Consider the following 12,309-nt stretch of genomic DNA (forward strand, 5'->3'; position numbering starts at 1 on the left):
CTGCTTTTATTTTAACTTGTATTTCACCTTTATAACTAATACTTAAATGATTAAGCAAAATGCAAAGTAAAACAACATTTAATTATATATATTTATAAGTGTTTTCCAAGAGGATAAGTCTCCTTGAAGTTTTAAGGCTCTTGTTCATCAATAGGTAAATAGCTGTTTCTAATATCTATCATTACAGTGGCGTACCTTCCTTTTGGGAGTTTTCCGCATTCCAACATGAGCGCCCAGACTTGATGAGTACCTGCCATGGCTATCCATAGAACATCATCTTCATGGGTCCCTGAAACTGTACCAAACATGAGTATAAATATCATCGAATGGACCTTGGGCAATATTTGCAAAAAGGAAGTACCTCGGTCATGAAAAAAGTGAATTACTTTTGGTTACTTAGCCGTTACTCTTCTGTAGCTTTACTAGGGGAGAAAAAGTTGTACCTTTTAATCTTTGTTGAAGATACCACTTCTGCTAGGGAATGAAGTCAGCAGTCATTCTGATAGTGGATATACATTTTACTCAGTGTCCCAACAATGATACTGAATAACAAACCAGATAATAGCAAAGACATTGAAGAGCCAAGCTAGTGAGAAAATTAGCAGTGATCATTGAACGCTGCTTTGTGAAGGATTTAGGAGCTAAATAGTGAAGAGATATAGCCTCTCACTTATATTTTATATTCATTATTTGTTCATTTAGTTTAGCTTTAAAATCTAAGGCCTCAGTCTTGCAAATATGCACAACCTTCAGTTTACTACCATGAGCAGTCTCAGTGAAATGAATGGGATCACTCATAGTAGTCAAGGATCAGAGCCAACTGAACTTGGTGCTTTCAGAAGTGCAGATCAATACTGGAGACTGAAATTTGCTATTTTTTCCAAAAGCAGGTCTGGCAAGCACAGCCACTGCCCACATTTCCCCCCCATTCCCATACTGCCCTGCTTATATTCCTCAGTCCCCCCACTTACATAATAAGACAAACTTGCCGTTGAGATAAGTGGTTCTTAATTTCCTAATTGTTTAAAACTTGCTTTTACAAAAGGTATATTGTGCCTATCATTTTGCCAAATATTTATATGCTATAAAGCTATTGATTATCAACATATTTATAAAATTAGACACAAAATTTGCTTAGCTGTTATTTATTTTCCAGTAAAATTTGACAAAGATTTAAAGATTAGATTAAATGGATGTACCTCATTTTACAACACATTACATTTCCACAACGAACGGATTATAAATGCGAGCAATCAAAGGCTCAGAGGAACAGATAAAGAAAAGGGTGTTTCTATACAAAAAGAACAAAATTAAAAGGACAAAAATTGACCAATATAAAGAATACGGCATTAAAGCACATGATCTATCATCTTTCTAATAAAAGCACTAATTAAGAATGGGATCTGTCTAAATGTATTGCACACAACTGTCATATATAGCCACATATTGCACTAAGAATTTTTGTTTTTCAAAACCAGTTAGCTATTAAAACATTGCAAATCACACTGATTAACAGACTTGCAAAAGAGCTGAAAAAGTGTGTTCAATCAAATACTGGAATTGTTACATTTAAATTTTTTTAAAATTAATTTCAAAGCTCGTAATCACTAACACGAACTCACAAATATCCAGTAACTTGGGGTTCCCTAGCTCTGCTCTTGCAGGCATGTTAATAGGGCAACCAGACGTTTAGATTCTCTAACCTCAGAATTTAAATAATTTATTACCTATATTTCAAATTGCATTGCAGAAAAGTTACATGTCCTAAATTCTGAGAGAGTTAGACCAGATCAACCTTTCCAAAACAAAACCAATGCAAGAAATCTACACAATATTTTAAGCCTGCATGTCATGGTGTCACACCTAGAGCACCAAATTGTCCTTCCAACTCCAAATCCACTTTTTCATTAAAGGAGAAACTTCCATGAGGCTGGGATTACAGTTGCAACATCAGGGGAGAAAAAATTCTGTATTTTTCCAACTGCAAAAACAGTGTTCTGACACTGGTGAGCCATCCTAAGAATATTCCTGGCCTATACCAAAACCAAAAAAGTAATGCACTCTTAATGCTTTTCCTCTGCTGGGATCAAGATAGGAGTTTCCAAGACTTTGATCAAAGAGAATGCCACTGAATCTCTCCTGCTCCTCCACATACTCAGCATTTTTATTCAAACAAAAGTTCCAGAAATAAAGTTATCATCTATAAGCTGTTGGTGAGTGGGAAGATCTGCCAAAGAGTTAAAAAAACCAATTATAAACATGTTATAACTCACCAGGGGGTACACCAAAGCACAGAGCAGTCTTAAGAGAAGTCTGCCTCTGCCACCATCTTATTTCCTAATGTCTAGTTTCAAGTGGAAGAGGAATATATTGTAATTATTGTAGCATATGAAGGCATCTTAAAAGTAATTTCTACCACTGTTCTATCTAGATCAGTTAACCAGTTGAAATAGAAAATACAGTCAACACTGAGTAACCACTATATCATTTAAAAAGCCTGGCTGCTGCATAATATAATTTTCAATGTCTATTTTTGCCCTATAATATTTTAATGAGACTGTTGTATGGACAAGTGTACTGTGGCAAGTGGGAATGATTTCTAATAACTAGAGCCAAATTTGGTAGACAGGTCTCACAGGTTCTTTTCACTTAGCTGTGCAAGTGAATTATTGGGATGCCTTAACACCACTGTACTTCAGTTTCTCCATCTGAAAAATGTGTCAGAGTTGATGCAAAACAATTACAGTCTGTGAAGTGCTTAGAGAAGGTGCTTTGTAAAGGCCACATGCCATTACTAAACAGTAAATATGCAATTTTATTTAGCTCTTGAACCACAGCAAGGCTACATTTAAATTGTCTGATCATAGGTTCTGGAGAATACAGCAGGCAGTCATGATTTAGAGTCAGATAGACCTAGATTTCTGGCTTTGGCACAAGCCCTGTGTATGGGGTGACATGTAGTTGTGCCACCACAGGAGCAGCACAAGGAACAAATTAGGCCTCTAGGGAAGGTTATAATTTGCTGCTGGCTACACCCCCAACACTAGCTCTGCTGTACTGGCTGGTGAGTTGATGATGGAGGAAAGGCTCCACCTCTTCCCACTCTCCTCTAGTGTGCATAGGGGAATATCAGATACAGAATATCCACTTACTACTGCATACTTAGACCCGTGGTCCAGAGAGCCTACATGAAGTTGTAAAGGGTTCTTACTCCCCCAGCCCGTCCCCTCACATATGGGCTTGTAGTCCAAGTCACAATCTATCCAATAGTAACTGGTAAATATCTAAATCACTGTTCTCACTAATAAAGCAAGGAGAAGACAGGACAAAGGAAAATATATTTTTTGTAGTAAGGACAGCGATTATGCAGCACACAGTATATACACTTTAATTCTTGTTTGTTTGATTTGGTATATTCAGTTAATACCTGTGTAGTAAATCTTTAAACCAGTAGATACATTCATTAACCTTCCTCTAAGTAGTTTTTCCAAAATAATCTGTAAACGGCATTTAAAAAAAATTCTATTAGTTAGAAAACAGAGAGTGCATCCTGGTGGACACTACTAGAAACTTAGCTTTGGACTTTTGTACTGGAACAAGCTAGTGAGAATACAAATAATCAACTTGACTAGTACTTTTCATTATTTCCTTTGTCACTATTTAGTGTGTGCGTTTTTAAAGGGGAGCTTTCCTTCACAGCCTATCTTCTTCTGATGGAGCCTGCTGGTAAAGATATAATCTCGCACTTGAGACATCAATCTTAATCTATAGTAGCTATATTTGTTCAAGAGAAATTTGTTTAAAATTGAAGTAAAATTTAATCAAACAGAAATTTAAATATGCCGTCATCCTCTGATCATGTGCAGAATGCCAACAACACATGAACATGGATAAGTATTCACACTTTCTCCCATTGTAATTCCAAGTTACTCACTCTAAATAGAATATATTAGGTTGATCAAAGGCTTCCACACAATTAACAAAAATTACATTCCAGTTTTCATGATTAATTCTATAGGTTATATCATCTTCTAATTACTTTCTACCTGGAAAGAAGTCAAATGGGATATGGTCAATTCTTGTAATTTGTCAAGCTGATACATCTAAGGATTTTAAATACCTTTTGGAAAGACAATCAAAATTGTTACCTCTTTTCTATTTTAAAATTAATTGGAAATTTGATATATTTGGAGTCCAGTACAGATAACCTATTAATAATCACTATGCTGTATTCCAGCCTCAAAATGAAAGAAAATATACTATTAGCTCACCTGAGATTCTCTAAGGAAATATGCCATAGAAATGTGTATTAGTATCTGCTTAATTTCACAGCAATTTTATATGTTACTATTCTAAAACATTATGGTCTAAATTTTCAAAAAAGTGAGTCACAATTTTGGTACCTGAAGTTTCGTATCGACAATCATTAGTCACTTTTGAAAATTTAGGATTTTATCATGCATTTATATGTGCAGTTTATCCTGAAGGATCTCAAAGTATTTTATAAATTATTCAATATCCACTTCATCCATCCAATGAAATACAGCATGCTTTGTGGTGGAAAGTAGCAGCTGTTTTAACATAAAATAGCAACACAACTGAAACTATTTAGAGAAGCAGATGAAGTCACAAGTTCTCAGTACCTGTAATTCACATCTCAAATGAAACACGGGATCTCCAGAAACACAGAGTGACATTGGTTCGAAACCAACTAAGAGGGAAGAATGCACACAATTATATATGTATACCTTTACTTAACATTTTAAGGCTATTCACGTGAGCAAAGCTATGCACATGATGAAACGTTAGCTCAAAAGCACTCATATCATCCATAAGCGCCTTAAGTTTTCTTTGGCGCTAACATCACTGGCTAAGCCTGATACTGCTTAGCTATCAAGATCTGAAAAAACCGCAGCCCCAAGTGCCATAGCTAAAAGCAGAAATGCAAAAGTTGCATCCTTACCTAGAAAAAAAAATACCCTGCTAGGTGACAATACACACTCAGATTACCATTTTAAATGTCCCAAGTGAACTAAACATTTAAGTGAGCATCTGAACAACAACTGGGACAACACCATAAAGAACTATATGAAAAAGAGAAAAAAATCGAGGTAAAAAAAATGAGGTGTTGAAGTCATGGACTTTAGATGTATTCTTGCAGCAAGACAGAGTGGTGATTACAAGATTACAGCATGATGTTTGGGAATTATGAGTATGCCAAGATGCTCTACCAAAATCAGAATGTGGGGTACGATTTTTAAAAGCACTCAGGATTTCAAAAGCTCCCATAGATTTAAGTGAGAGCAGTTATGTCAACAGTGACAGCTTATGAAAATCCAACCTATAAAGTCTAATTCTAATACTGGTCAAATATAGGCATTTCTACTCAATGAAAATTAAATGTTGAAAGGTAGTGTAAAGATAATAAAATCTAAACTTTCTTTTCAAATTATGTGCTTGGAAAGCCCACTAAATGTGTTGCTGAGAAACAAAGAATCAGTATTTATTTTAAGTTTTATTAAATATATGAAATATTGGTATAGAGAAATGTCCTTCTCTCCCCAAAGAATGGAGACAGAAGAACTATGAAAAATACTCAACAACTGTAGTCATGCAAGTCAAGTAGTTCTTCCTAGGACAACTATTAGATCAACAACAAACAAATAACAACAACAGGAAACAGATATGGCAACAGAACAAATGTTTGGATTATGAAAAACAAGAAAAGATCTCTAATCTCAAAATTACCATAGAAAAGCAAAACAATTAACATCAGTCGTAGCATATCTGTGGGTATTTTTAAAAGTAAGTCACTTAGTTTGTTATACAGTGCTCTGATAGACATATTACAAAAGTTTACTCTTCTTATACGATTGACAGAAAGTGTTCTACTTTAAAGAGGAAGCAATTTAGAAAAAACAGCAAAACCAGGAGAGTACATAGAAGACACCGACAAAAGCAGGGAGGAAACCAAATGCTGAACTAGATTTTACTTTCACTGCAGTTAACGTGATAATACCAAGTACTCCTTATAATCCTTGTATGGTGAGGATTTATTTATTTTCAAAGGCTTTATTATAAAATAATTACCCAATAAAAAGAACAAAGTAATTCTTTTATGATTACACAATTAAACACTACATTCCAATCTATCTTGGAAGGTTTTTTAAATCCAACGTAGTTTCTCCTTATTTGGGAATGCATAGTTTTATCTCTAGTGCTGCTTGTAATATCAAAGTAGAAGTTTTTCTTGTTAATGTGATATACTTGTATTATATTCACTAACAAATTATAGCTTTTGATGCATTATCTCATGAGATAGCATTTGTTTTGCAAAATAAGAAAATTATACCAACACAGTTTCAAACTGCACTTTTCCCCCAAGCAGATCTCCACTTTACTTCTGGAGTTTCTGGGATCCCCCATTTTCCTCTCCTCTATATTCTTACTGTTAAGGGTGTATGGCCCTGATCTTGCAAACATTCATGAACATACTTAACCTTAAGCATGTGCTACTATTGACTAACTCACTTACTAAAGTTAAGCCCATGAATAAGTGATTGCTGGATTGGGGCCTGTGTCATAACCACAATTTTTTCAGCAAGGAGGACTGGAAAGGATTTATTTTATAACTAGTCAACAACAATCTCTGTTAGAAAGGATCACATTCCCAAGATTGCAGCAAATTTCCAGCCTCCACTGTCCTGGGACTGCATGCCTACTTCCAGTCTGGAGATAAAGAGGCTGGGAATCAAAGTCATGTCTCTTGGATGACAGCACTAACATTTCCTAACTAGACTGAAGATTGAAAATATTCTTCCCATCTACTCATTTTATCTTTTTTGAAAAACAGGGTAGAAATCTGTCAGTGCACACATCCCTTGCCAACATATAGGAGGCAAGAAAGAATAACTTTCATGCAGCAGACCGCACTCATGTTAAAGTATATGTAGATGGGCACAATGGGTGAAATCATGGCCCCACTGAAGTCACTGGGAGTTTGGCTGTTAACTTCAATAGGGCCAGGATTTCACCCAACACCTACAAATGACTGGATTATCTCACTGAAGAAAAAAAATATTCCTTAGATCATCCCTCAGCCTGATTCAGATCCAGAGAGAGTAAATCCAAGAAAGATGGCCACAGCTTGAGTCTGTACCATTATGAGTAGGTGGGGATTTTGTCCTTTTTGATTTTTTCTTCACAGTATTTTAGGAGAGTTAAAATTCCTGTGCTTTCTTTGCATGATAAAACAGCAAAGTCATGTACATACTGTTTTATCATGCACAAAACATCTGTGTGTGTGAAACAGCACAGGGCTTGGAGCGTTCTTTGAAAGAAAGAGCACAAAGCCTTGCTGCATGTACAAAATACAATTCCTTTTCTTAAATTTCATGGCAACGCATGTTTCCACATCTCCACAGGTGCACATGGCCCACTGGAGGAAAAAAAAATTAAGACAAATCCTTGACTTGATGAACTTTCAATCAAAGTTAGACATAAAACAGCAAGGAATGTCAAACAAGGGCTGCAGAAGAGACCAGAGAGGATGAAGATTACAACAGGAACAAATAATGCAATATTGATTTTCACTAAAATCTTTACCAGCATAACCAAAGTGCATTAAAAAACAAAATAGAAACCTAACACTGCTTCCTCAAATAGAAACCTAACACTGCTTCCTAAAACGTGGAAAGGGTGAAGAGCAGAATCCTTGATTAAGCCCACTATTAACATCAATATGCAGTAAGGTGACCAGATGTCCTGATTTTGCGGACTTTTTCTTATATAGGCACTTATTACCCCCATCCCGATTTTTTACACTTGCTATCTGGTCACCCTAATATGCAGATCTAGCTCAACACTTCAGTGCTCTGATATTACAGTGATGGGTACTATAGAAAAAATCAAAGATAGACAGCTAAGCAATATTACATTTCTTGTTTGATACTATTTTAAAAATATATTAAAATTATTGAGCAGCAACAACGGTAATTTTTCCCTTAAACTAGATAGTTTGTATTCCAAAGAACTTTTACCATCAAATTAGAACAACAGAAGACGACAAAAATCTCTTTAGGAGTTGTCAAGCATGTTTATTTTTGGCAGCTATGCATCTGGCATTCACAGTACAGAAAAAAATCCAGAACTTCAAACAGTGCTTAGGAATCTAATTCACAATCAATTTATTAATGCCCACTGGTTAGGTTTTTTAATCACAGTCTGAATATGCTTACCAGAACAAAGTTACTGACTGTGGAAAACAGAATATGCAATCATCATCATTGCATGTACAAATATAATATTTTACAAAGTACATTGTGAAATTTGCAGATTGGGAAATATTAAATTTACCTTCTGTTATGTTTACAACTTTGCTAGAGCCAATGTTTCATTTTACTATCAGAAAGGATCATAATCATCCGCTTTGTCAAAATTCAGAGAAATCTAAATTATTAGAAATTATAGCTATCAGATAAAGTTTTATAAATTTGCCTTTACAGTTCATTACACGCTATGGAATGAACTGTTATTTCCTTGTTATTTCTGTTCAAAAGATCTTTTTTCTAGTAAAAGGCAGTTTTGTAATATTAAAACACCTATGTTTTTCTTGTAACATATTTCTATTATGTACATTTAAATTATTAATGGAACCTAAGGTATTTTAATAACCCCTTAAACACCAATCTTATCCCCTAAACACTGTTCTTTTGGCTTGATAAAGAACAGTAAATAGAAGTCAATAGCTTAAATTGATTGCTGTGCAGTTGTTACGAAGTATATCAGAGTAGCTGACTACTTGACCACACAAAACTTTATCAACTCAGTGCCAAGTCTCTCCTCGATTAGTTTCCCTTCAGATGCCTAAATGGAAAAACACTGCCAATTTAGGAATTATTACACTTGCAGGATGGGGTGGAGAACCCAGGATACAACTTGTTTAGGGCATGTGAAAGTTCCCATTATAGCTATTTATTCTTTCCTTCTGTGAGTTTTGTAAGCAAGGCTGAAAACAGCTGTTCCATACTTTCAGATAATATGTACAAGGAAATCACACACTATGAAATCTTTCCAAAACAGTGAAAAATTTCCTGGCTACTCTACTTGTGCATGGCATGATGTTTTGCTGTGACTTTTTTATATCACTTTCTCAAAAGACCTTTTCTCTAAGTACTTTTGCTATGGGAAATAAAATCCCTGTGTCACTTCCCACTCATTTGCATAGCCCTGTCCTCAACTACTGAGCAATTTTTAATTATGTTCTCCAAAATATTTGAAAGAAAGACCCTTAAGTTTTCCTTTACAAATATGTATCTGGGAATTTTGGGATCTCATTCACAAATACATCTGTAGCCCCTACTGTTACATTCCAATTATATTTCTATTACAAGATCTTCTGTAAATTAGAACACACATTGTGTAATGAGGTCACGAGAAATGTGCGTTTAGAGAGCCTAAAATAGTCAAACTCTGTGATAACAAAGAGCCAAAATTCGGAGCTTTTTCTGTGCCTTGATCTGGGAAATCAAGGTGCATCTGTTAAATGGTATTCAATTATTATCATTGTGTGGAATTATGGGTGACTCATCAGGAATAATTGAGAAAAATTATAGCATCTCCCCTGGAATGCAATTTTTGTAAATAAGCCGTTAACAGAAATATGGAAAAATCTTACATTCCTCTGCCTTTTAAAGGTTATAGAATTTGTACTACTTTAATAAAATACTGCAGTTTCATTTAAATTTGATCCATATAAAATTTACAGTGGTTTGAAGAAAGTACAAACTTCCAAGTAGTTTACTGAAAGTGTGGTCAACACTTGGCGTTTCTATAAATAGATGCAAATCATGTAGTTCAAGACTGGATTTTGGAATCTAAAGCACACAGCTATGTCACTAAACATGGGTCACAGTTCCGTTCCTTCCAGTAAGAATGCAGCTATCAAGAACATTTCGCACTTAGATCAACTGTGCATTTAAGTATCACTTGCTTTCAACAGCCACTGAATAAAAATAGAAGAGAGCTTCAAAAGTACACACAAATTAATAATACATTTTTAAAGGCATACCCATCCATATGAAAAAATGGGGTGAAATACTACTCCATTTAAGTCAATGGGAGTTTTGTCATTGACTTCAATGAGGCCTGGATTTAACCCATGGGGTCCACTGAAGAATTATAAAGCAGACTAAGACAACATTTCAATGGACACAGCAATGAAATCAGAGATAAAAACAGGATTTTATCAACAGTTTTTTGTCTTGTCTTCATAAACTCCCTACCTTAAAAAGATATATTTGTTTCAGTTTTCTTATGGTGGCTCAGCAGTCACTTAACCTCTTTGCCTCAGTTTTTGCCAACTGTAAAATGGGTATACAAAAAGCTAACTAACCTCATAGGGATGTTGTAAGGCCTGATAAACAGGACACCATTTTAATGCTTTTAGTATCTGATTGTGTTCAATGCACCTTCCTTCCAGGTCCAGCACAAATCGATCAAGTACTGACACACAGACCATATCGGTGATCCTAGAATAATACCCATTAGTGTATCCATTTCAATTCCTTTTGATTGTCTGATTGTTTGAATGGTTTGTCCCTCTAAATAAAAATTCTGCAGTGTTTTCTAGGATGACCAGACCATCTACTACACAGCTTTTCACATTTGAAAATCAGTTTGCTTCTTGATATATTGCAAAATAACAGCAAGCACATAGAATTTAAACAAATTTCAGAACAAATTTTGTGAACTGCTTTACTCAAAAACCTAAGGCTACAGTCTATGATCCATATATTTGATATAAGACCCCTTTCCTGAATTATCAAGCCACAATTCCACAGTAAGGGCCTGATCCAAAGTCCAAGGGGCTTTGGCTCAGACTCTAGATCACCTGGAATCCAAGCACTGTGAAATGTTATAACTACACACAACCATATACTTCATATCTTTGAAGATGAACATTTTGAAACAGAACTGACCACTAACTGATCTAATGTTGTAAGAGCACCAGTGATATGCCAATATAAACAATGTCTTTTTTAAACCAATACAAAAGATTTGAAATTGTTTCTGTTCTCCAGTGAAACACACAGGCAATTAAAAAAAAAACTTAGTATAGAAGTCTTTTAATATACTAATGCATGCTATAAATTACTTTATTGAGAAGGATTAATCTCTTAAGACAACAAACTGATATGGAAAAGGCGGTTCACTTTTAAGATGTAACCTTTTTCTTTGAGACTTTGAAAAAGGTCAGCATAAGTTTTTTTATGTTGTAAGTGTCTAGTATAATATATACAGATCTTAAGCATATAAGCCTCTTTTCGCCTGCCTTTCATACCCTGAATATCATGGCTTTTGGCATATAAAAAGAGACTCACAACTGTCTCTTGTTTAAAATCCTATGAAATCTGTATACATATATGCCCTGAAAAAAAAAAAACCTCCTTGTGCATCTGGGGCATAGTTAAGTTATGTACATACTAGTTTAAGTTATGTACATCCTACTTAGAGAGGAGAGGAGAGGGCATGCAGGAAAGTGAAAATGTGTGCTATAGGTAATCTTCATTACATACACTATGCCAGTTAGCAACACAAAAGTCAAATGAAACAATTCATGTATCATCAACCTTGATTCGCTCATGTAACCCCCTGCTTGCCTGCAGATAGACATTAATACATCAATTCCCAATGCACTGTGAACATCAGTTCTGCTTATCTTAACACAGCACACTGAACATCAACAGGACAGCTGAATCTCTGCCTGGAAATGGAACCTCTGTGTTTCTTTGCCCAGAATATTGAAAACTTCCTACAAAATTGTATTTTATATAGCATTACTTGAATTATGAATATATATATTCTAACATATCAAATCACATATTTTACCACTATTAAAGTGGAGCAGTTTACATTACCTTGTGGTTCCACAAAAGCTTTAGTGTGACACATTTCATCTTATTTCACATTTAAAAATATTATGATTATAATAGTAATATTTTCTGAACACCATACAAGATAAATCTGAATGTCCTTTACATAGATACATTAGTATAAGTGATAGGACTGTAATGCACACTAGCATCTAAACATGCAAATATACTCTAAATTATCAAAATATCCTGCCAACTCCAAATTGTTGGATATCAGTCAGTAAGAACTGAAGTCATACAAATGGCACTCATTAAGGGGGACTGGAAATGTAATGCAGAACATTGTCTTTGGATCTTGGTACAAATTTGTGCCAGGCTGGTGATGGATAAAAATTATTACGAGCTGAAAGGCTTTTCAATAGCCTCCATTAAGCAA

At 34.9% G+C, this 12,309-nt stretch overlaps 1 protein-coding gene across 2 annotated transcripts in view; it reads right to left on the minus strand.

Annotated features, from left to right (window-relative positions):
- Positions 1 to 12,309, minus strand: part of NHLRC2 (NHL repeat containing 2) — a 60,775-nt gene that overhangs the window by 14,732 nt on the left and 33,734 nt on the right. For both annotated transcript variants that reach the window (XM_045022911.1, XM_045022910.1), the window contains exon 6: positions 196 to 295. In XM_045022911.1, coding sequence (XP_044878846.1) covers positions 196 to 295 — 100 coding nt within the window. The remainder of the gene's footprint in view (positions 1 to 195; positions 296 to 12,309) is intronic.

The sequence above is a fragment of the Mauremys mutica genome, chromosome 7 (genome assembly GCF_020497125.1).
Source record: "Mauremys mutica isolate MM-2020 ecotype Southern chromosome 7, ASM2049712v1, whole genome shotgun sequence".
Lineage (NCBI taxonomy): Eukaryota > Metazoa > Chordata > Testudines > Geoemydidae > Mauremys > Mauremys mutica.